Source organism: Sus scrofa, chromosome 2, assembly GCF_054392235.1.
Source record: "Sus scrofa isolate SSC_HxYL_T2T_F1_AM1 chromosome 2, Sscrofa_HxYL_maternal_Yorkshire_Landrace_v2.0, whole genome shotgun sequence".
Taxonomy (NCBI): domain Eukaryota; kingdom Metazoa; phylum Chordata; class Mammalia; order Artiodactyla; family Suidae; genus Sus; species Sus scrofa.
In genome coordinates this window covers 48,232,874-48,259,582 of record NC_139384.1, presented here as the reverse complement: position 1 = coordinate 48,259,582, position 26,709 = coordinate 48,232,874, and the positions used below count along the sequence as shown (strand labels likewise).

The 26,709-nt window shown below is 40.9% G+C and overlaps 1 protein-coding gene across 1 annotated transcript in view; it reads left to right on the top strand.

Annotated features, from left to right (window-relative positions):
* Positions 1–26,709, top strand: part of SPON1 (spondin 1) — a 334,437-nt gene that overhangs the window by 199,081 nt on the left and 108,647 nt on the right. The window contains exon 6 of the mRNA XM_003122966.7: positions 2,789–2,937. Coding sequence (XP_003123014.4) covers positions 2,789–2,937 — 149 coding nt within the window. The remainder of the gene's footprint in view (positions 1–2,788; positions 2,938–26,709) is intronic.

The window sequence follows — 26,709 nt, the reverse complement described above, 5'->3', positions numbered from 1 at the left end:
TATGCAGCTAGTAAGTGGCAATGCCAGGATTTGAATCTTTGTATGCTGGTTCTGAGACCAGTGCCTTTCCTTTTTGTTGTCATTTGGCATGTATTTAACAGTGTGCAGAATAGCTAAGTGCTTTAGCCCAGTAGGACATAGGAATTCTGCCGAACTGAGGCTTGAATTTAATCACATTGAATCAAATCTGTGCAAGCCTGATCACCAATGCTTCCAGCACGAACATTGCCACCCTTTCATGGGATTATTTGGATGAAAAGCTTCAGTGAACATGCACTAAGCATCCACAGTGCATCAGGCACAGGGCTAGGCACTGAGGATACAGTGCTGAAGGCAGCCTTTCACAGGGACCTTACAGTCAAGGGGGAAAACAGACGTGTGATCTGTGCTGTTAGAGAACAATCTGGTGGTTACCTATGGGGAAAGGAAAAGGGAAGGAGCAAGATAAGGGTATGGGATTAAGAGATACAAACTACTATGTCTAAAATAGATAAGCCACAAGGATACAGTGTACAGCACAAATAATTATAGCCGTTATTTTTTAATAACTTTAAGTGGAGTATAATCTATAAAAATACTAAATTGCTATTTTGTACACCTGAAACTAATACAATATTATAAACCAACTGTAATTGTTTTTAATGTGGTCTGTGGTAAGAGGAGACAGAAGACAAGGGCTTAAATCATTCTAAGGTGGTCTTGGAAGGTTTCTGGGTAAATCATAAAGGTGGCCAAGACAAGAGGAGGAAAGCCAAGACAGAGGGAAGAGCATGTGCTAAGCCACTGACTACAAAATTGCAGGTAGTATAGGAGGTCTGGAACAAGGGGGCATTTTTGTGGAACAGAGCAAGGGGAGCAAGAGATGCTGAAACTGGTTTCCCTCTGTTCATATCACGAACCAAATGTCATGACTGGCTCCAACACTTGCCGCTATACAAGCAGAGCTTTTGGCCTAAATGGTAGCTAGACATTCTCTCTACTCAAGAATTGAGTTAGAGAGATAGCTGGCAACATCTCCATCTGTCTTCTCCAGGGATATGATGGTCAACCATGGAGTTTGTATTTCCCTGGTGTGTAGGAAATAATGATCCGGCAATTGGGCAGACCCACATGGTGATATCATCTGCCTGGATGATGTCATCCCATCCAGCAGACCAGGCTGGTGGCTTTGTGCCCATGTTCTTCATGTGCCCCTGGGCCAGAGGGCCCTGAGGTAGGCAGGTAGCAGGTGTAACAAGATCAGAGCCTGTTCAGAACCATTTTCTTAAGTTGTGGTTTAGAGTCAAGAGTTCTGCTCACCTTGGATCCTCAAGGTGGTAAATGGCAAATGTTAGCTGGATCCACCAGGTTCAAGTTTTCTTCCTCTTTGCTGTGCCCGAAGATGTTTTTTTGTTTTTTGTCATTGTTGTTGTTTTCTTTTTTCTTTTTTGTCTTTTTAGGGCCATACCTATGACATATGGAAGTTCCCAGGCCAGGGGTCAAATTGGAGCTGTAGCCACCAGCCACAGCCCCTGCAATTCAGGATCCAAGCCATGTCTGCTTACCTATACCACAGTTCACAGCAATGCCAGATCCCTTAACTCCCTGAGCTGGGCCAGGGATCAAACCTTCATCCTCCTGAATCCTAGTCGGGTTTGTTACCACTGAGCTATAACAGGAACTCCCTGCAAATGTTCTTTAACTTGAGACTTTATAGAACCAACCGAAGAAGGGTGGAGAACTGAGCCAATCCTATGGGATGAATTGCATGTAACTTAGTGATTGATATATACGTAACTATATCCATCATGTGCAAAAACAAACCATTGTGGTACTGATGTTGACTCTCTTTCCTCTCCTTCCTCCCCCCTGAGGCTTTGAAACATTTTCACACCAAGTTCTCTCCTGGTCCTGCCCCAACCTTCTCCCTTTGTGTCACCCATTTTTCCCTGCTACATCCTTCTGCAGTCATCATCCTGCCCGATCCTCACCAAACCACTGTGGACTTGTCACTTCCTTGTATCCAAACCACCTATCCCATCCTTTCACGTGGCTACCCTGCCTACCCCTTACCCTGGAGTGTGCATAAAAGCCAGCTAAAAATGGCAATACTTATTCCCAGGAATTGTTAAGCCTAATTCCTCACTCACTTCCTCTATCTTTTGCTCCCTGCTGACTTCCACTGCTCCATGCTTTAATTTTGCTCTCTCCAGTGCTTTCCGCACACTGCTGTCTGGATCATTTATCAAAAATCCAAATGTGATTGTGTCATTCCCCTGCTCAGAACCCTTCTGTGGTTTCAGAGCCTTTCAAATGACATCTGAACTCCTAAAGCATTTAGAGCAAGGCCATTCGTGAGCAGGCTCCCTCCTACCTCCCTGGCATCATTTCCTGGCTCTCCCCTTGACAGTTTGTGACACAGCAATGCTAAATTACTTATGGCTCCCCAAACACACAGTGTTATTTAATGTTTCTGAGTCTGCCCAAAATAGTCTTTCCTCTCTGTTGTCTCACGAATCTGCTCAGCATTTAAAATTCTCTCAATTTTTCTCTTCTCTGAGATCCTCCCAGACAGAAGTCATCCTTCTGGGCTGCTTCTGTGTCCTGCTCAGGCATCTACCATTCCCAAGACGTCTTGCTTATAGGGACTGTCATATGCATCCCTGAATAGCACAGGACCTAACACAAAGCAGGTGCTTAGCCAACGCTGGTTGAGTCATTGTCCAATTACACCTCCTCCCCATTCTTTAAGGGACTTGTGTTTCAGCCACAGCAGTACTGATACCTGCATCCCAATTGGTTTTCCCAGGTCGGGCCAATCACTGGTCTGCGATTATTGGTGGATCCCATTCCAAGAACTATGTCCTGTGGGAGTATGGAGGATATGCGAGCGAAGGCGTCAAACAAGTTGCAGAATTGGGCTCACCAGTGAAAATGGAGGAGGAAATTCGACAGCAGGTAAGAAAAACAATCACAGAATGACTGAAATCCAGAAATGCAGTCAAACCATCCTTTAACTTTCTTTCCCAGGGGTTCAAAATTTACTGTACAATGTGCTGGAAAATTGGTGCCAAGGGAAGCGAAATCTATTTGCTGAGTCTGGGAGGGTGATGTTCAGTGAGGACAGAGGCACAAATGTTCATTGGGTCAACTTAGATTTTCCTTAAAGGCATGTGTGGCTTTGTCAGCTTGTGCTAAAAGCTGCTGCTGTGACTGCATGGTTGGGGCACTGCGTCTCTGTTCTGAGGGTCAGTGCAATGGATTATGGTTGGTTTTCTTACTATGATCCTTGACAGGGTCAGGAAATGACATTCACACTAAGCTAAAATCACCATTTCCGGAAAGAAACATTTGTTTTTTGCACCTATGTTTTGAGGTGTTTGGTAAATTCATCAGCAATTAAACAGCGTCATTATAGACCAAAGCATCTTTTAGGTACCAAGTACCATGTTGTGTGGACCCAGGAGCCAGGCCATTATCTAGGTCCCTATTCATACCAATGAGAGATAAGGGAGAAAGAGTCTGTCATTCTTCTTTACTTTTTGGGAAATACCATCATCAACCTCATCAAAAGCATGAGAAGGAGGCCAATGAGGGATCTTAGGAGAAGAGCTATGGTTTTTGAAGGCCATTCACAGGCCGTATGTGGGGAGGAGGCCATCCAGCCTTGGCAGTCATGACCCCCAAAAGCTCTTGGGGCCTGAGTGAGCTGGGTAGGCAGCCACAGCTCACTGCTCTCAAGCACTCAGGAGGGAGTAAGAGCAAACCGTGTTTGGAATGTCGTCACTTCACAGCACAAGTCACTGCAAAGCTGTAGCCCTGCTCACATTCCTGTTCTGTGTCCCCAAGACAATGCAGGGACCCCAAAGACACTGGGCCCTGTGTCTCTGGATGTGTATGTGCAGGAGGACATGCAGAGCTGAGGCCCCCAGTCCTTCCTCCTTATGTCTACCACCTGGACCTCATGCTCCCATAAAGCCTGAACTGAATGCAGTGAAATTCACCTGATTCCTGCTATAATCCTCTGAGGAATTCTTTTGGGCCAGAGTCCCAAAATGCCCAGGAATTAGCTTAGGTTTCTCACTAATTTTATTGAAAACCTTTCTCCATTCCTTTTTTTGTTTGTTTGTTTGTTTTTTGGGGTTTTTTTTTGTTTGTTTTTTAAAATAGATTTTATGTGTATTTAATAAATTTAATCAGAGAAGAGTTGACTTACGATGTTGTGTTAGTGTCAGTGGACAGCAAAGTGAATCACCTATACGTGTGGATATAGAGTGGATATCTATATTCCTTCTTTTTCAGATTGTTTCCCCATAGAGGCTATCACAGAGTCTTGAATAGATTGCCCAGTGCTTTACAGTGTAAAACCTTTCTCCATGCTTAGAAAAAAATGTTTCACCCAGTGTTTGAAGACAATATGTTATTCATCACGAGTTTATCCTACCAACTACTTAGTGTTTCTCTGACTCTGGTAACTGGCATTGCTCATTCAGGCTGCAGCATAGCCATGTTCACCTGCAAAGTCAGATGCAATCTCCATATTGGTCCTCATCTGTCTATCCTGTTATGGAGGGGGAATCCCTGATTTGGGTTCCTGGTTCTCAGGTGAGGAATTGTGATATGCTGGCTTGTCAAGTTCTATTGGGTTGTATGTTGAAAACCATTTGTTACAAATAGTAGTTGAAACACTAAAGTTTACAAATGAATTAGGTCAAGGTCATGGGCATCTTCATAGCAATGCTCGTGTTAGTCATTAGCTATCTTTTTATGTTTTGATTTTCTAAAAAATTTTAAAGTTTAAAAAATTTTAAAGTTAAAAAAATCAGGAGTTCCCAGCATGGCACAGCAGAAACGAATCCAACTAGGAACCATGAGGTTGCAGGTTCGATCCCTGGCCTCGCTCAGTGGGTTAAGGATCCGGTGTTGCCTTGAGCTGAGGTGTAGGTCGCAGATATGGCTCAGATCCTGCATTGCTGTGGCTGTGGTGTAGGCTGGTAGCTGTAGCACCAATTAGACCCCTAGCCTGGGAACCTCCATGTGTCTCATGTGCGACCCTACCAAAAAAAAAAAAAAATTATCACAGTATAGTTGATTTACAGCATTGTGTTAAATGCTGCTACACAGAAAAAATGATTCAGTTATACATGTACATATTCTTTTCCATATTCTTTTCTATTATGCTTTATCACAGGGTATTGAAAATAGTTCCCTGTGCTATACAGTAGGATCTTGTTGTTTACCCATTCTATATATAACAGTTTGTATCTGCTAATCCCAAACTCCCAGTCCTTCCCTCTCCCATCCTCCCTTCCCTTTGGCAACCACAAATATGTTCTCTATGTTTGTGAGTCTGTTTCTGTTTCATGGATGTGTTCATTTGTGTCATACTTTAGATTCCACATATAAATGACATATTTATTGTTCTCTTTCAGACTTAATTCACTTAGTATAATAATCTGGAGTTCCCATTGTGGCTCAGTGGTAACGAATCTAACTAACCTCCATGAGGATGCAGGTTCCATCCCTGGCCTCACTCAGTGGGTTAAGGATCCGGCATTTCCATGAGCTGTGGTGTAGGTTACAGACATGGCTCAGATCCCGAGTTGCTGTGGCTGTGGTGTAGGCCAGCAGCTACAGCTCTGATTCAACCCCTAGCCTGGAAACCTCCATATGCCATGGGTGTGGCTCTAAAAAGACAAATAATAATAATAATAATAAATAACAATAATAATATTCTCTAGGTCCATCCATATTGCTGCAAATGGCATTGTTCCATTCTTTTATGGCTTAGTAATATTCCATTTTATACATATATCCCATCTTTTTTATCCATTCATCTGTCAATGAGCATTTACGTTGTTTTCATGTCTTGGCTATTGTAAAGAGTACTGCTATGAACATAGGGTTGCATGTATCTTTTTGAATTAGAGTTTTATCGGAGTGGGATTGTTGGATCATACGGCAACGCTGTCCTTAGTGTTTTGAGGAACCTCCATACTGTTTTCCATAGTGGTTGTACTGCTTTACATTCCCGCCAACAGTATAGGAGGGTTCCCTTTTCTGGCTCTCTTGAGATGCTTCTGGAGAGAAGGGAAGTATGTGTGAATTGTGAGGAACTGAGATCACCTTGTGCTGGCAAACATTATGTCATGTGTCATGGTACAAAGAAGGTTGAAAACTGATGGATGAGTGTCCCCCCTTAGGAATGTCCCCCTTAGGAAAACATTCTTTGCTTGGTGTGTTCCTAACCAGCACACCTGGGATTAGCTTCTATGCACACAGTGTCTGGCTGTGCCAACCAGCTAGTGTTCCTGACATTAAGTCCTAGTAATGTTTAATTATGGGTACTACACATTATGGGTACTGAGCATGTCCTGTCACCACCTGACCTGCCCCCTAGATGCTGAACGTGTACTTTTAGCTCTGTGCTCAAGTTAGAGAAGATAATATCATTACCCTAGTTTTTCCAATAAGGAAACTGAGGCATAGTCTGTAATTAGAGAATCCAGAACAGAACCAAAGCCTGTCTACCTCCAAAGCATGTATGCAGGGCCAGATACATAATTTGAAGGGCCTCATGAAAATGTGGGGTCCCTTGTTCAAAACTTTAGAATTTCAAGTTATCGACGCTGTGAATTTTACAGCCCGGGGCCCTGAGAGTTTACACAGGTCATGTGCTCATGAGGCCAGCCCTGCCCATCTACCCTCCCTGCCCCAGCCTGTGCTGGCAATGCATCCAGCTCCCCAGCAACTCAGAAAGGCAGGTGGATAGAATGATTTCAGGGTCCTTTCCTTCCAGGCAATTCATGGTTCTAAATATTGTTCCTGCAAGCACTCAATTTATTATATTTTTCTGTAAGTTGGATAAGAAACAACATAAAAAGAAGCAAAAATATGAATCCTCCTAGAATATAAAAGCGTCCTCTGAATAACCGGGAACTTGTTTGAACACATCTACAAACTAACACAGTGTTCTCAGCCTTTAATACCTTATATCCTACCAACCACTGTATCAAAGAACCTGAGTCCAACCAGGATGAAAATAAAAAGCCCTCTTTTCCCAAGAAAGACATTTATATGCTTTCCAGCATTCTCGTATTAATAGACTTATCGCTCACTGAAAGTTTCAAGGGCATTAAAAATCACAGCAGATATTGTTGGAGGTAAATCTTATGCTAATGGCTTTCCAACACAATGAACAAAACTAATAATCCCATTAGCAGTGGAAAACTGTAATAATATTATTGAGTGTAAATTTTAATGTTACCGTAATTGTGAAATACCAAGAAAATGAATGAAAAATTACAGCAGTATTATTGGCATTAATGACACTGGTGACTGGAGAGAGTGGGGAAGGGGCACAACACACACTTCTTAGCAGGGGACAGAGGCAAATAATTTCTGGACCATGGGTGAGAAAGATCAAGCTAAGGCTAGCCTGGCAGGTCATGAATAGGGAACCCAAGGCAGGTGGAGGCAGTGGGAAATGGTAGGTCACGCTTAGACCCAGGTTAGACCCAGGGCTTGAAAGTGAGCTGATGTATACTCATCGTTACGGAAACATTACGCAGAGATCATTTCTACTTCATCAAGTACACATTATGGCATATATACTAGGTGTCTTGTTTTCTGCTGGGTGTGATCCAAACATGGCCCCCCTTCACCATGTTATTCATGCTAGAAACTTAGCCATCATCCTCAATCTGCCACCTGCCCCAACTGCTGCCTTCTCCCCTGAATTCGCCCAGTTCACTTCCTCATCACCATGCCTCCATCTAAACTGTTCTCATCTCACCTAAATTATTGCACTGGCCGTCTCATCTCCCTGCCTCCAGTCCTCTTCCTGTCATCCACACTGCCCCAAGGGCTGTTTTATGAAACACCAATTGGATTATGCCACTCTCCCAATTGGGATGTTTAATGGCTCCTGATTGACTCCAGGATAAAGTCTAAACTCCTTATCATAGCTTGAAAACCCTCCAGGATCAGGCCTTGCTTAACCTTCCCCATCTTACTTCTTGCAGCATCTCTAAGCTTTACCCATGCAGAGTCTCTTTCAGTCTCTCCCAAGAGGCATGCCTCTCTTGCATCTGGGCCTTCTGTCAGCGTGAAACATCTTCCAGCTCCCTTCAATGGGTGAGCTCCTATTTATCCTTTAGGATTCAGCTTAAATGTTGCTTCTTCCTGGAAGCCTTCCCGAATTCGGTATAAAATGGGCACCCTTGCCAGGCACTCCCACAACACCCTGTACCTCCTTTGTCATTACCATCGTCGCATTTACTGCAAGTTCTTGTTGGATGTCTCTCCCTCACTAAGCGGCAGAATTCAAATCCATGCTTTCCAGCTCTGTATCCTCCGAGCTGGGTATAGTGTTAATTGCTTGATCATTGTTTCTTGAGTATATTAATTTATTTGATACCTTTACTAAACACCTACTAAATAAATTCCAGGCATTAGTGCTCCAAGAGTGATCAGATCATTCCCTGCCTTCATGGAGTCTACATTCTAATGGAGGAGACAAGGAAAAAATGATGAAATAATTAGAAATTAAGGTAAGGGAAAGAAACCCACAAGGGGTGACCTAGAAAGCAATAGTAGAAAGACACTTTTGTCAGATTGGTGGTCAGGGAAGTTCTCTCAGAAGAGTGCCCATTAAGCAGAGATTCAAAAGAAAAGCTTAAGGAAAAGATCATTTCTAGATAGTGACAACAGCGTGTGCAAAGACCCTGAAGTAGAAAAGAGCTTAGCATACTTGAAGAACTGAGCGAAGACTGGTGTGGCAAGAGGGACGTGGGTGAGGAATTCCCGCTTTGGCACAGTGGTTTAAGGATCTGGCTTTGCTGCAGCTGTGGCGTAGTTCACAGCTGCAGCTCCAATTCAGTCCCTGGCCTGGGAACTTCCATATGCCTTGAGTGTGGCTCAAGGAAAAAAGAAAAAAAAAAAAAAGAGAGAGAGAGAGAGAGAGAGAGAGAGGAGAATGGGTGAAGGGGAGTGTGGCTTGATGTGAATGAAGGATCCATTGTCACCATGCTAGAGAAATTCAGACTGGGTGGGAGAGGTGGATACATACCTAACTATATCCATATAATGGACTTAGTTTCTTTAGAGGAAATCGCTGCAGTAGCTAAGGAAATGGAGACATTTGATGGTGGCAGCCCTTGAATGTGCCATCTCTGAGTCCCCCTGCCTGTAATATCCCCAGTTCCCTGTGGACACAGTTTAGACATGTGTTAGTTTCCCTGGGCAGGCTGGGTCCATCCTGGGGTGACTGCTCCTTCCTGTGCTGTCCCTCTCCTGAACTGAGTGGTCCCTGTTTGTTTCCTTCTCATCTCTCAGGCAGGCTCTGTGTCATTCCATTGCTTCATTATGACTGCTTTTATCTCTTCCATTTTAAACATGCCTAATAGTCTCATTCAGATTATTCTATTATCGAGGAGTCTTGGGGACTAATGTTCCTTTGAATTGAACTTGCCCTCTCTTCCCATCCCTCCTTTCCTCGTTTAGGAGTGGATTGTTTGCTCATTGTCAGTGAATGTTTCTCTTTGTTTCCTGTGGGAGTCCTGTGTGCTCAAGTTGTGTTGTCTCCTCTGCAGGAGATTATAGTTTTGTGTTTGCACCCAAGATTTAATGGCGTTTCTCAGCTTAGAGCTCCCCACTGTCTGGCCAGCATAAATATAGATTCTGCATTTATACATGGGAGAGGGTGGGGGCTTCTCTTTCTTGAAGGTGAATTTTCATTCGGGGCCCTAGACGGATGGCAAGCTTCTTTGCTTTTATCATCCCTATTCATAAAAATGGCAGTGCTTCAAAATGTCTAGCTCAATACAGAGATGTCTTACCACATCCCAGCTCAAGGCTTCCCCTTCTTGCTCCTGGGGTCACATCTCGGTCCCTGGCCCCAATGGGTTCCCAGGCATCAGCTCTTGCTCACCACTCTGGCGTCCAGGGAATTTTTCTAAACTCACCTATGTATTTTTGAAACTTGGTTTTGCTATATTTTGTCTAGCATTACTGTGTGTTTGTAGTAGGAGGGAGATCCCTTGCATCAGCTCATCTTTCATGTTTCCTGACATCCACTATGTCCCTAGCACTCAGTACACTCTCTCACACATAGTAGGTGCTCAACCAGTGTCTGAATTGGCGACTCGACACATGTGCCATAAATGGCTTGCTGTTAAATTTGTATGGACTGTGCTGGGGCCCTAGTCTGACTGAGGCTCTGGTTCAAGGAAGTTCTGGTTCAAGGAAGTGAATAACAGAACCCAAACTGAGATTTACACAGCACAAGCTTTATTCGGCAGATGAAGAATGGAGAAGTGAGAATTAAGATCAACTTCTTGCCCATCTGGCAAGAGGGATTTGACTTTAAAGAGTAAAGGCAAAGGAAGGAGGAGTGACGCTAGTAATGGGGAGGCATTTGCATTAGTCTACAGGGGAAGAGACAAGGCTTTTTCAAGGGAGTTGGGTGCCACCCCCTTTTTATTCTTTTTTGGTCCTTAAAGTCAAGTCACGGCTGCTAGTAGGTGTGTCATTTAATGTGCTAATATAGTAGAATCAGTGTATAATGAGACTCAGGGTCTATTGGAGGTCAGATTCATTGCTGTCTTGGTCCCAGCTGGTTCCATCTGAGTTTTTTTGTTTGCACCTTCCTTTTTTTCTCTCTGGACCCTTTAATCGAAAGATTATGTTCACTCCTGTTAAAGGGGGGTGTTATGGGCTTTGAGCAAAGACCTGGAGCAGCTCAGGCAAATCTCTTGCATAAAACCATGAGCTATGAATAGGCACTCACTCACAAAAAAATGCTAGGAAAAAACACTGCAACTTTTATATTTCTCTAGATTCAAGACTTCTCTGACTGCAAGAAGTTAGATAATAGTGGACCCTAACATAGACATTGATTATTTCACCTTCAGGAGGCCTCACTTTGGCAGATTCCTTAAACCTCCTGGCAGGATTATCGCACCACCTATGGCACAAGAATCAATAAACAAGCAGATGTTCTTTTTCTTTAAAGCTGAAATGGTTTTTAAGGCTCTGTGAACTGGCAGAAAGAGTTTGAGAATTTTCTTTTCTCATCTCCTTTGAATCATTAGAGATAACAGGTATCTACTAAACTTTTATTTTTCCTGATTTTTCACTTTCTAAACTTGCGATCACTTTCCTCTAATTAAAATTAAAACCAGAGTTCCCACTGTGGCTTAGCAGTAACAAACCTGACTAGTTACCACAGGTGTGATCCCTGGCCCCACTCAATGGGTTAAGGATCGGTGTTACCGTGAGCTGTGGTATAGGTTGCAGACATGGCTTGGATCTGGCATGGCTGCAGTTGTGGCATAGGCTGGCAGCTGCAGCTCTGATTCTACCCATAGCCTGGAAACTTCCCTATGCTGTGGATGTGGCTCTAAAATAAAAAATTAAAAAATTAAAACCATCACCTGATTTCTGACATTCTCCATGAATCATGATATATGATATATAAACAGCCTCATCTGTTTGAGAAAGTCCCCCCAGCATACATGCACACAAACAGCTTTTATTTAAAATAATAAAGTTTCAATGATTTCCAGTGCTTTTGAAAAATCGTCCCATATAATAGCTAAAAGCATTGGCTCTGAGTGATTCCTGGGTTCAAATCCTGGTTCCAGCTTTTACTTATTGTGTGACTTGAGCCCTCTGTGTCTTGGTTTCCTTTTATATGAGATGAAGATGGTAAGAAGCTAGCTTTATAGTGGTACCATGAGGACTAATGGAGCTGATGTGTATAAAGAGCTTGGAGCAGAGCCTTCCCTGTAGAAAGTACTCACTAAATGTTACTTATCATCACCACGTTTTTGTTCTTGGTCACTACTTCCTCATCAGTAAAGTGAGGGGTTTTTCCTAAGACCGAAGAGCCTATGCAGGAACTAGACAGATTAATGATTCTAAAGGTTCAAATCCATCATGTCAGTCAGCCCGAGGACACCACAGGATGAGGACACCACTTTGCCATCCCCCATGGTCTGCCACTGCCTGCCCCTCCCACCACTGCTTGTCATCTCCTGATAACCTCAACCCTCTGTCTCTCCCAAAGTTGACCCTACACAATTTGAGGACAATAATCACATCCCTCATATTTAAAAAGAGCTGCAACAACACTCCACGCCTGTTCCAACGCTATTCCTGTGCTCACGTTCTCCCTCTACCTTGGAACAGCTCTATCTGGATGCTCACAGGAGCTAGTTCAATGCCACCTCCAGAACAAGGCTAGAGGCAGCTCCAAACAGGAGATCTTCCCATTTACAACAGGACACCTGCAGGGGGGAGAAACACAGACAAGCCTCCCAATCCCTGGAAGGAGATGGTCTAGTGAAGTCTCTTAATGGTAAATAACAGGAACCCACTCAAAATAACTCAAGAACAAAGGAGACTTTATTGCAGGGGAAAAGTAGAACTCAGAAGAACACAAGTTAACACTGACTGCAAAAATATAGCCTCCTGAAAACTGTAACCAGAAGGCATCAGGCTGGGACAATCACTGACACTCTCCCATGCCAGCCACCCCAGAGTCACATGGTCTTTTTTATGCTCTTCTAAGTGAACGTCTTCCACCAAGTGAAAATCTTCCACCATCCTTTCTCAATAGATCTGCTGTCTCATTACGTATGTTGCATATGGCTCCAGATGGTGGCTACATGTCTTTCTTCCTAGCTTCCCATAGCCACCTGAGCAGTATTGGTGACTCTTAGTTAAAACACTGGAAAGACAGATTGATCATTGGACGGTCTGTGCATGAGTGCTCCAGGCATCAGATATCTACTTCTTTTTATTTATTTATTTATTTATTTATTTATATTTTGGTCTTTTTAGGGCTGCACCCGCAGCATGTGGAGGCTAGGGGTCTAATCGGAGCTGTTGCTGCTGGCCTATGCCAGAGCCACAGCAAGGCCAGATCTGAACCACCGTCTACTCCCTATACCACAGCTCACACAATGCCGGATCCTTAACCCACTGAGTGGGGCAAGGGATCGAGCCTGCACCTTCATGGTTCCTAGTTGGATTCATTTCTGCTGCACCACAACGGGAACTCCAGATATCTACTTCTAATCCAATCTGCAGCTATCCCCATGTAAAGAACCATAAAGCCTATCACTTCATACAGGGGTTGTGAATAGGACAGTTTACACTAAAAAAAAAAAAATAAAGATTGAGGAGTTCCGTTGTGGCTCAGCAGGCTAAGAACCCCTCATACTGTCTGTGAGGAGGTAAGTTCAATTCCTGGCCTTGCTCAGTGGATTAAGGATCCATTGTTGCCCCAGGCTGTGGCATCGGTCTAAGATATGGCTCAGATCCTGCATTGCCAGGGCATAGGCCTGCAGCTGCAACTCCGATTCAACCCCTAGCCTTGGAATTTCCATACAGGTGCAGCCATAAAAAATAAATTAATTAATTAATTAATTTCATTTCATTTCATAAAGGGAATTGAAGGTAGAAGGTAAATTGATTGATATTTCAGGGCAGCAGTGGAATGGCAAGAAATAGACCAAGTTGTAGAACCCAAGACCAAAAAAAAAAAAAAAAAAAACAGACAGAATTATCAGGGCAGGATGTCAAGGAGGAGCACTAAAGAGAATAGAAACTTAACACCAAAAACGAGAAGAGATCAATAGAAACCCAGACTGCTAAGGCAATTGGCCAAGAAATTCTAAGTCTAGGGATTGGGGCAGCCTTTGAGGAGGGACCAGGGGATATATATCTCTAGATATAAATATAAGGATCTGGAAAGGCAAAGATCAGAGAAAAGATATGGGGGCCAAGAGCACAGTCAAGACCACTTATTGGATTTTGCATTGCATTTCACTTACCTACTGCCTTGCATTTTTATTTAAGAACCATGAAAAAAAAATGAAAAAAAAAAAAGAAAATTCAGTAAATTCTGGAGACTCACAAAGATTCTAGGGCAAGATTTAAAAAAAAAAAAAAAGAAAAAAAGAACCATGAAAACAGTACAGGACAAGTAGGCAAGCTTCCTACAACTTTGACCTTGAGTAGGTCACCTAACTTCACTGAACCTTAGATTTTTCATTTGCAAATGGTGATAATGAGAATATGAACTACATACGTTGGTTATGAAATAATACACATGCAAGGTCTGGCTTGAAGCTATGACCCATTATTTCTCTTAGTATTAGAACAAAAAATTAAATTTGATGAATTTATAATCCCCTTGTCCTCTCACCTTCTAAGATGCTTTAGTTTTATTGGGTGGAAATGCAATTGAAAGAAGAGGTAAACTGTGCTACATAAAAGCTGCTAGAGAAAGTAGACTAGGAAAAAGGAACAGGAAGGGGATAAGTAAGGCCAGGAAGCAGGGACAGTGTCAGAATTCTAAGTGAGAAGAGACATATTTGAGCAGTTGCCATTTGGACTGGAAATACAGAAGAGAAAGAAAGGTCTAAAGAAGATTTTTAGTAAATTCAGTTTCTAAAAGAAGAGGCATCAAAAGGGAATTTTTAGCAGCATTTTTTCAGAATACCGTGTAATGTAATTAACCCTCTGCTACCTCTTCAAGAAGCATTCAGTAAAGACCTACGGTGGTTTTCAAGGCTTCCTGGAATCAGATTGGGTAAAAGATTTTAGGTTTGTCAGCCTGTTACACATGGTCCCCAGGGGTGCCCACTTTTCTTTTGGTTACATTAATGTTGTCATCCATACCTCTTTTGTCTTCTTCTGTCATTCAAGACTTAACTCCATGGAGTGTGTGTGAATGGTCACTTGTGATTGATAAAAATAAAGTGATACTAGGCGTGAGGATGGAAAAGGAATTAAATAAAGATTCTCAGTCACAGATACTTGATACAGAAATTAGAACATTATTTGAAAGGTGTGATTTCAGTCATATGAAATCTCTTGCTTGCTTTCAGTTGGATCTTCAAACAAATCTAAATCACAGTAGGACAAGCAGCCAGAGTGAGCCAAAGTGATTCAGCGATGCCTGTTTTTCTGTGTGTGTGTAGTTTAATAAAACTAGCACAGGCTGCCTTTGCTGGAAAGAGGCAGAGCCCTGCTCCTAGCAGCAATTCCCGACCTCCACAGTTTTATATCAGAGCATTATCAATCCCTGGGAATTTTTTCTGTCCCCTATGAAATAAATAGGGGACAGTTTTATTCAGAGCTTGAAATTATTTAACTCACTAAATATCTATTTTTACAGCAGTTGAGCCAAAATATTGCAAACAGAAGGCAAATTTAAATGGGGAAATAATAATTATCAAGATTTAGAGGCCATTTGGCAACATCTATCAAAATGGTACTTTTTCTTTTTTTATTGTGGTGAAAAAAACTCATATAATGTAATAACATCTTCACCATTTTTAGCCATTTACATAATGTTGAGTATGTTTACACTATTGTGCATACATTTTCTTTATACCTTGACATAGTAATTCTGTGTCTAGGAATTTTGTCAGAAATATTCTCACTCAAAGATATATGAGGAAGGATACTCACTGCAACATTGTTTATAAAATAATAGACGGAAAGAAGTGATATTTCATCAATAGTGGACATATTGAAAAATTCTGACTGTTTTTATATAATTAAATACTATCCAGCTATTAAAAGGACTAAGGCATATCTGTTGGTACTTACAGAGAACACTTCCTGGTATATATTCTTAGGTGGGGAAAAGCAGAAAAGTATCTCTAGCAAGCTGCCATCTGGGGAAAAGACAGGTGGGTCAGAGTCAAATGATTATATGCACATAAAGAATTTGGTATGCATAGAATATTTCTATGTATACACAAAAGAAACTCAATGTCTCTGGAGCAAACTGGAAGCAGTAGGGGTCAGAACCAAAAGATGTATTCACATTTCACCATATGCCCTCTTGTACTATTTATACATATACATGTTATGTTTTTAAAAGAATGTTATTTAAATAGACAAAGAAAACTGATAAGAAAGTGAATATTGCAGAAAGACCAATACTCCAAACTTAATCTGTAAATGTAATGTTCTTCCCCCAAAAAATATAGTTTAAAAAATTATATAGGCTAATTGTATGGAAATGAAAACTTAATAGTCAAGAAAATGTCTGAAAGATAATAATGATTGGAAGGGGAAGTAAGGAAAGAAGACTAGCCAAACCAGATGTTTAAAAACTACAGGACAAAACTATATTAAATAAAACTGTGTGACACTAGCAAATGAGTAAACAGATCACTAGAATATAATAGGAAGCCTAGAAAAAGACTGAAATTTATTTTAAATTTTAAAAATCCATATGATTTCCTATCAGTTGGAGAAAAAAAATGTAATTTTTAAAATAGATAGTCATGGTACAACTAGAAGCCATAAGAAACACACTTTGCTCCATACTTGAATCCTTAAACCCCAAATATAGCAAAGATTTAAATATTAATAAATTAAGATATAAAAGCATTAGAAGAAAACAAGATAGAGTACTTTTATAATCTAAAGTCTCTTCCAAGCATGCCACAAAACCCAGAGGCTGTAAAAAGAAACCATTGATCAACTAAAAATCTCTCTTTTTTAAAGGATGAGATTGTTAATTTAATTTTTTCACTAAAAATATGCTAATTCTAATGAGCATATAATAGTATACAACACACATTTATTTTTTTGGTTGGTTGGTTGGTTGATTGGTTTTTGTTTTGGTGTTTTAAAATTTTGCTTCTTTGGGTATTTTTATATCTCCAATTTTTTAAATTTTATTGAACAATTCATTTACAATATTGTGTTAATTACTGTATAGCAAAGTGACTCAGTTATACATATATATATATATATATATATGAACTATTATATAATCTCTTTCATATTCTTTTCCATTATGGTTTATCATAGGATATTGAGTATAACTCTCTGTGCTATATCGTGGACCTTGTTGTTTATCCATTCTATGTATACTAGTTTGTATCTGCTAATCCCAAACTCCCAATTCTTCCCTCCCCCACCTCCCTTGGCAACTACAAGTCTATTCTCTATGTCCAAGTCTGTTTCTATTTCATATATATGTTGATTTATGTCATATTTTAGATTCCACATATAAGTGATACTATGTGGCATTTGTCTTTCTCTTTCCAACTTCCTTCACTTAGTATGATAACCTCTAGGTCCTTCCATGTTGTCGCAAATGGCATTATTTCATTCTTTTTTATAGCTGAATAATATTCCTGTGGGGGGTGGGGGGTGTGCAGAACATCTTCTTTATCCATTCATCTGTCAGTGGACATTTAGGTTGTTTCTATGTCTTGGCTATTGTAAATACTGTTGTTATGAACACAGGGATGCATGTATCTTTTTGAATTACATTTTTGTCTGATTATATGCCCAGGAGTGGGATCGCTAAAATGATGTACTATTCAAACCCAAAGCAATCTACAGATTTAATGTGATCTCTATCAAACTACCCATGTCATTTTTCACAGAACCATAAAAAAAATTCTAAAATTTATGTTGAACCATAAAATACCCAGAATTGTCAAAAAATTCTGAGGAAAAATAGCAAATCAGGAGGCATAACCCTCCCAGACTTCATATAATACTATAAAACTATAGTAATCAAAACAGCTTGGTATTGGCACAAAAACAGACATATGGATCAAGGGAACAGAATAGAGCGCCCAGAAATAAACCCAGACATGTGCAGCCAATTAATCTTTGACGAAGGAGGTTAGAGTATAAAATGGGAAAAAGACAATCTCCTCAGCAAGTAGTGCTAGGGAAGTTGGACAGCTGCTTATAAATCAATGAAGTTGGAACACATCCTCACACCGTACACAAAAATAAACTCAAAATGGCTTAAAGACTTAAACACAAGACATGATACCATAAAGCTCCTAGAAGAGAACATAAGGAAACCATTATCTGGTGTAAATCATACCAGTGTTTTCTTAGGTCAGTTTCCCAAGGCAATAGAAATAAAAACAAAAATAAACAAATAGGACCTAATCAAACTTATAAGCTTTTGCACAGAAAAAAAAGATACAAAAAAAAAGATACAAAATGAAAAGACAACCTATGGACTGAAAGAAAATATTTGCAAATGATTCAACCAGCAAGGGCTTAATTTCCAAAATATATAATCAGCTCATGCAATTCAATAACAAAAAAAAAATCAAAAAATAGAAGACCTAAATAGACATTTCTCCAAAAAAGACACAAAAATGAAAAAATGCTAATCATTGCTAATTATTAGAGAAATATAAGTCAAAACTGCAATGAAGTACCAGCTCACACCAGTCAAAACGGTCATCATTAAAAAGTCTACAAATAATAAATGTTGGAGGGGAAATGGAGAATTGGGAATCCTCTTATACTGTTGGTGGGAATGCAACTGGTGCCGTTATTATGCAAAGCAATATGGAAGTTCCTCAACAAACTAAAAATAGAATTTACATATGATCTAGCAATCCCACTCCTGGCATACAAGACAAAACTTAATTTTTTTTTTTACTTTTTTTTTTTTTTTTTTTGCTTTTTATGGCCGCACCCATGGCATATGGAAGTTCCCGGGCTAGGGGCCGTATCAGAGCTATAGCTGCTGGCCTACACCACAGCCATGGAAACTCAGGATCTGAGCCTCAGCTGTGACCTACACCAGAGCTCACAGCAACGCCAGATCCCTAACCCACTGAGCAAGGCCAGGATCGAACCCACATCCTTGTGGATACTAGTCAGATTCATTTCCACCATGCCACAACAGGAACTCCCTAAAAGCATCTTTTATATTTAGTCATTTTAAAGACAAGAGACAAGAGTTCCCATCATGGCGCAATGGAAATGAATCCGACTAGGAACCATGAAGTTGCAGGTTTGATCCCTGGTCTCATTCAGTGGGTTAAGGATCTGGCATTGCTTGGCTGTGGTATAGGCCAGCAGTTGTAGCTCTGGTTAGACCCCTAGCCTGGGAATCTCCATATGCCATGGGTGCAACCCAAAAAAGCCAAAAAATAAAAAAGACAAATGCAAATATTTATAGCCTATACAGTAAACAAAGGGCTAATTTCTTTAATTTATAAAGAGCTCTTATGGATCAATTTTTAAAAGACCAATAAACTAATTTCTTAAATGATCAAGACAGACATTTCTCAGAAAAGGAAATCAAATGGCTTTCATATATTTTAAAATATGCTCAACCTCATTTACAATTGTAGAAATGCAAATTCATTCCACAGAGCTATAATTTTTGATCTATTAGGCTTTTGATAACCATATGTTGAAAGAGGTGTAGAAAAACAGACACTGTTATATGCTAATTGTTGCAGTGCTGAGTGGTGTAGCTTTGTGGAGGGCACATTTCTCTAACTTGTAGTCCTATCCATAAACGTACATACACAGATAGACTTACATGTCGACACATGCTATTTACCAAACATTGTTTACAACATAAAGAGTGGGAAAAAACTTAAATATCCATTAACAGGGGACCAGTTAAATAAAAATGAGAATTTGAGATTAAACATTGCCAAGACACATCATTTAATTTAAAAAGAAAATGCAGATGGCCAGCAAGCTCATGAAAAAATGCTCAGCATCACTGATTATTAGAGAAGTGCAAATCAAAACTATTATGAGGTACCACTTCATACCTGTCAGAATAGCCATCATTAACAAGTCAACAAATAACAACTGCTGGAGAGGGTGTGAAGTAAAGGGAACCCTCCTACACTGTTGTTGGGGATGTAAATTGGTGCAACCACCATGGAGAACAGTATGGAGGAATCTCAGAAAACTAAATGTAGAACCATATGACCCATCAATCCCACTCTTGGGCATATATCCTGACAAAACTTTCCTTGAAAAAGATGTATGCCCCCTTATGTTCATGGAAGCACTATTCACAATAGCCAAGACCTGGAAACAATATAATGTCCATCAACAGATGGATGGATCAAGAAGATGTGGTATATATACACAATGGAATGCTCTTAGCCACAAAAAAGAAGAAAATCATGCCATTTGCAGCAACATGGATGGAACTAGAGACTCTCATACTAAGTGAAATAAGTCAGAAGCACAAATACCATGTGATATCACTTATATCTGGAATCTAATATTAGGCACAAATGAACCTTTCCACAGAAAAGAAACTCATGGACTTGGAGAACAGACTTGTGGTTGCCAAGGGGGAGGAAGAAGGAGTAGGATGGACTGGGAGTCTGGGGTTAATAAATACAAACTGTTGCATTTAGAGTGGATAAGCAATGAGATCCTGCTGTATAGCACAGAGAACTATATCCAGTGACTTGTGATGGAACATGATGGAGGATAATGTGAGAAAAAGTGTGTATATATATATATATATATATATATTTGACTGGGCCACTTTTCTGTGAAGTAGAAATTGACAGAACACTGTAAATCAACTATAATGTAAAAAATAAAAATCATAAGAAAAGGGGGAAAAGAAAGAAAGTACAGCAGAGTACTTATAGTGTACTCCTCTTGTGTTATCACTAAAGATGTACGTTTGCATCTCCTGAAAGATATATAAGAATATGAATAATGGTTGCCTCTGGGGTAGGAAACAGAGACTGTGAGATGGGAATGGAAGGGTAACCTTTCACTGTATTGCCTCTGGTGCCTTTTGAATATTGTACCATGTCTTTGCAATATCTACTCAAGAAAGTGATTATTTTATAGTTGAAATAAACCAAACACTCAAGCTTAGGAATCTTTAAAAGATACCACATAAGAAAGCACATTGGGTGTTCTTGGTGGATGGTTCTCATCCTGGTGACCAACAGAGCTTGTCTAGACTCTGTTCATGGCATCAGGCCAACATGAAACCAATATGCCTGAAAACCTCCCCTGAAGACATGGTCCCAAGAACTGCACTAGGCAGAGGTAGAGATTTATAATCCTGGTGGTGAAGAGCAGTTAACTCAAAAAAAGGAATATGAGACATGGCCAAGGAGGAAAGCAAAGGTCAGAATCAGTGCTTGGCCTTAGGTCTGAGTGGTGAGGCCACAAACAAGAAGACCCTAAAAGCCAGGCAGTGTGGGAAGGGCTGAAAACTGCCCAAAGCCCCCTCTGGTATGGGGGCAGCCACATGGCCTGGGAGGGCCTGATGTCTTAAAAGATCAGAGAGGGTGTCTCCCATTGTGGCTCAGTGGGTTACAAACCCAAATAGTATCCATGAGGATGCAGGTTCAATCCCTGGCCTCAATCAGTGGGTTAAGGATCTGGCATTTCTGTGAGCTGTGGTATAGGTCGCAGATGAGGCTTGGATTCAATGTTGCTGTGGCTGTGGCTGTGGCTGGCAACTACAGCTCCAATTCAACCCCTAGCCTGGGAACTGCCCTATGCCACAGGTGCAGCCCTAAGAAGACAAAAAAAAAAAAAAAAAGATCAGAGAGGACTGGCCAGAACTCCACCAGGAAGGCTCCAGAAGTGATCAGAAGCATTCCATCTTCACCTCCAAAGCTTCCAGGGAGTGGTTCTGCATGATTTAAGAGTTTAATACTCTGCAGAAGAGGGGAACTTGTCTCTAGATTGCACCACATTCATGGGCCTGAGTCCCCTGCTGGTGTAAACTCTACTTCCTTAGAGTGTGCACTGAGGATGGGAGCCTATTCACAGGCCATTTGCAACCGTGTGCTAAATCCAGAGGTTAAGAATAAGCAATAGGTTCCCTTTTCTCCACACCCTCCCTAGCATTTATTGTTTGTAGACTTTTTGATGATAGCCATTCTGGCTGGTATAAGGTGGTACCTCCTAATGGTTTTGATTTGTATTTCTCTAATAATGATAGATGAGCATCTTTTCATGTTTGTTTGGGTTTTTTTTTTTTTTGCCATCTGTATGTCTTCTTTAGAATTGCCTATTTAGATCTTCAGCCCATTTTTTCATGGGGTTGTTTGTTTTTTGTTTTTTGGTTTTTTTTTTTTGGTTTTGGGGTATTTTTTGGTATTGAGCTGCAGAAGGTGTTTATAAATTTTGGAGATTAATCCCTTGTCAGTCGCTTCATTTGCAAATATTTTCTCCCATTCTGTGGGTTGTCTTTTTGTGTTGTTTAGGGTTTCCTTTGCTTTGCAGAAATTTTGAAGTTTAATTAAGTCCCATTTGTTTATTTTTATTTTTACTGTCATTACTCTAGGAGGTGGATCTGAGAAGATATTGCTGTCCTTTACGTCGGAGAGTGTTTGGCCTAAGTTTTCCTCTAAGAATTTTATAGTATCCAATCTTATATTTAGGTCTTTAATCCATTTTGAGTTTATTTTTGTGCATGGTGTTAGGAAGTGTTCTAATTTCATTCTTTTACATGTGGCTATCCAGTTTTCCCAGCACCACTTGTTGAACAGGCTCTTTTCTACATTGTATATTCTTGCCTCCTTTGTTATAGATTAGTTGACTGTAGGTGCATGAGTTTAATTCTGGGCTTTCTGTCCTATTCCACTGATCTATGTTGCTGTCTTTGTGTCATTGCCATACAGTTTTGATGACTGGTAGCTTTGTAGTATAATCTGAAGTCAGAAGCCTGATTCCTCCAGCTCCATTTTTCTTTCTCAGGATGGCTTTGGCTGTTCTAGGTCTTTTGTGCTTTCAAATAAACTTTAAGATATTTTGTTCTAGTTCTGTGAAAAAATGTCCTTGGTAATTTGATAGGGATTACATTGAATCTGTAGATTGCCTTGGGTAGTAAAGTCATTTCGATAATATTGATTCTTCCAATCCAAGACACTGTTGGTGGGAATGTAAATTGGTGCAACCACTGTGGAAAAGAGTATGGAGATTCCTTAGAAAACTAAAAATAGAATTAGCATTTGATCCAACAATCCCACTCCTGGGAATCTACCCAGAGAATAGCATGACTTGAAAAGATACATATACTCCAATGTTAACTGAAGCACTATGTACAGTAGCCAAGACATGGAAACAACCTAAATGTTCATCAACAGAGGAGTGGATAAAGAAGATGTGGTACATATACACAATGGAATATTACTCAGCCATTAAAAGGAAAGAAATAATGGAATTTGCAGCAACATGGATGGACCTAGAAATTATCATGCTAAGTGAAGTTAGTCAGACAGTGAGACACCAACATCATATGCTATCACTTACATGTGGAATCTAAAAAAAGGACACAATGAACTTCTTTGCAGAACAGATACTGACTCACAGACTTGTGAAACACTTATGGTTTCCAAATGAGACAGGTTGGGGGATAGGGGGATGTGCTGGGGGTTCGGGATGGAAATGTTATGAAAATCAGTTGTGATGATCATTGTACACCTATAAATATAATAAAATTCTTTGAGTAATAAAAAATTAATTTTTGAAAAAGAATAAGCATTTAGGAGTTCCCTTTGTGGCTCAGAAGTTAACAAACCCAACTAGGATCAGATGCGTATTTGATCCCTGGCCTCAATCAGTAGGTTAAGGATCAAGGATCCAGCATTGCCGTGAGCTGTGGTGTAGGTCACAGACATGGCTCGGATCCCACATTGCTGTAGCCATGGTATAGACCAGCAGCTGTAGCTCAGATTGGACCCCAAGTCTGGGAATTTCAATATGCCACGGGTCCAGCCCTAAAAAGCGAGAGAAAAAAAAGAATAAGCAGTTAGAGGAGCTCCTGCTGTGGCACAGCAGGTTAATGATCCGGCTTGTCTCTGTAGTGATGCCAGTTCGAGCCCCAGCTTGGTGTGGTAGGTTAAGGATCCATCATTGCTACAGCTACAACTTAGGTCACAGCTGCAGCTCAGATTCAATCCCTGCCCCAGGAACTTCCATGTGCTATGGGTGTGGCCAGAAAAAAAATAATAAGCATTAGAAATAGCCATTTAACAACATTCAAAATTCTAATACCAAAAAAAAAAAAATCAGAACTTGAATGGAGTCTGCAACAGATACTTTTTGAATGACCACAAACTGGGCTTTTTTAAGAGATGAGAAACATTGTTTTAGAGGCAAGAAGTTTTCCTGAGTCATTTCTTTACCCCCTATACCAGAGTCAGGGTCTGGGATATCACAGATGTTAATAAATGTTTATCTGAAGTTACCAGAGTCCATGGGTTTTTTAAAAAAATAAGACTGAGGCTTGGAAAATACACCTGACTTGCCCAAACATTAATGGCAGCACAGATCAGCACCCAGGGCTCCCAACATTTGTGCGGGGGCTTTCTCTGTTCTCTGCTAAAACAGAGGAGGCATAGGAATCCCTTGAAATTCCATCCTGTTGTATGTACTGAAAAATGTATCTGGTTTTCACCAGACTGTGTCTGAGACAGGTTAGAGTGCATTTGGCCAGTGAATATTTGCCATCTAGTGGTAAAAAAAAAAAAAAAAAAAAATGCACTGTGTAGACTTCATCCATTCATTCATTCATATGTCAAACCCCGTATTTGAAAGATCACTTATCCTTAAGAGGCTCGTGATCTCTTGGGAAAGACTGACATAGAAATAGGTAATTAAAACACGGCACAACTTGGGCCAGAAAAGTCAAGTCCAGGGCACACAGGGAACACAGAGCAGAACCTTCCCCCACCCCAGAAACTGAGATTTCATGGACAGCATTAAACTCAGCATTTCAATGTTCAAAAAATGTTAGCGCCTTTCTTGTCTTGCTCTTGCTGGACCATCAGGACAAGGATAGCAGTTTTTGTGATCTCCTCCTCTGTGTGAGGATGGACCCATAACTGAGCACATTAGGGGTGCAGCCAGTGCCTGCCCTTTATCTGAAGGGGATTGATGTCCCAAGATCTGTGTCCCCCACCACCTCTACATCTGGTCTTCAGGTCTATTTTGAGAAAGCGTTGTTCATTTTCCACTTGTGGTCAGAGTCTCTGTGGTCTGTCCTCCTGTCCATTCAGTTCTTCAGCTCTCTCAACCTGAAGGTGCTCCCCATGCAAGTCGGTCCTCCAGCCTGTTGAACATGCCCTCCAGGGAGCAAAGAGCCACCACCTGGGTGTCCATCTTGCCTGCAGTGAGAGATATGTGGCATGAGAGCAGAGGGACAGGCCTGTAAAGGGAGATTACATCATCTGGTGAACAGACTTGAATACCTAGGCTCATCTCATGAACAAACTTCAATAAAAGGCTGCCGAGGTTACACAAAGACCAGGAGGAGAAGGGCAGCCGTTGAGGTTTCTGGGAGGGAAGTGACCAGAAACAAGGATATTTCTTCATTGATCAAGCAATTATTAAACATCTATTGTGTGCAAGGCACTGAGACCCTGAAAGGAATGAGCCCGAATGTGGAAGACCCATCATGCCATCCCTTCAGGTGATAATGCGCTCTCTATCCCACATAACAACTTAAAATCCTTATCTTAAGAGATGAGGGGGAAAATTAAATCATTTCTGAAACATCATAGCATATGAACTTAGCTGCTGAAATTATAAAACCATAAGTCATGCTTCCAATTGTTCTGTGACTATGTAAACATATCAGTTTTTCCTTAGGATAGAAATAGGTAAACAAAAGAGGAAACAGGAGCCCCATCTCACAGAGAGAGATGTTCTGCTGCCTTCTCAGATTCTGCCCCCACATTATGACATTATGTCCCCTTGACACTGAGTAGCCATAAGGTTTGCAAGGTCTGAGGGAGACAGAGGGGACAGCAAGCAATTCCAAGTTGATGAGCTGCACATTATGGTAAGAGTTATGTACTGAGCCTACTAAGGAGAAAGTATCCGATCTGTCCAATTCTGCCTTGAATGAAGAACCTCAACAAAATCATGAGCTGAATTTTGAAGGATGAAGAGAGTTTGCTGGGTAGACTAAAGGGAAGGGCCCACAAGGCTGTTCAGAGGCATGAAATACCTTCATGAAGCTCTAAGTGATGGGAGAGCACTGGGAGATGGAGTAGGACAGACAGGTTCATTCAGTCACTCTTTCCAGAAGCTTTTCTGTGCGCCTGCTATGGGCACAGGTACACAAGCTACAGATCTCAGCCTGCAAGAGCTCAAGGATTCAGAGTTTGGATAGACAGAAAACCAAAAAAAAAAAAAAAAGTGGTGCATTTTCTCAGAAAAGGAAGATGTAAGGAAGGAAGGCAGATGATTCCTTCAAAATCTTGCTACCATTTTTCAACCTCATGTGGCTCATAGCCTCCCTTTACTGGGTGTCTACCCTGTACCAGGTGCTATGATAGATTCCTTACCAACTAACCAATTTCAATGAACCTTCACAACAACTCTGTAAAGGTGGTTATAATTGATTTCATTTCCAGTTGAGAAAAACTAAAGCCCAGAAAATTTAGGTAACTAACACAAGGTCACACAGCTAAGAGTCAGTAGCACTGGAATTTGAGTTCGTTCCTTTTTGCTGGCTCTTTGCTTTTCCTCATGTTGACCCTCCATCTCTAGAAGTGCTTTCATTTCCACCTGCATCTATCAGAATTCCACAGCTTCCCACATCCCACTCTGCTATGATGCCTTTCCTGATCCATCCAAATGCCTGTTGTTTCTAGCTCCTCAAATCTTCCACAGCGTCTTGTATCCCATGCTGGCCCCCTCCCTGCCTTGTGTTCTGGTATCTGCCCACACCTCTGGAAGAACTAACACACAGTAGGCATCTGTCTGAGCCAGGCTGTACCCCAGTCCCACCCCTTCCTCTCCTCTTTACATACAGTTCATAATATATTGATAAGTGTCTACTGAATTAAGTTGAACACTTTAGCCCTCGGTTTCCTGACAGAAAGAATGCTTTAAGCAAAACTGGCTATCTGACCTCTCTGTCTTCATAAGTACCACCAGTTCTCCAAACAACAGCCCATTTCC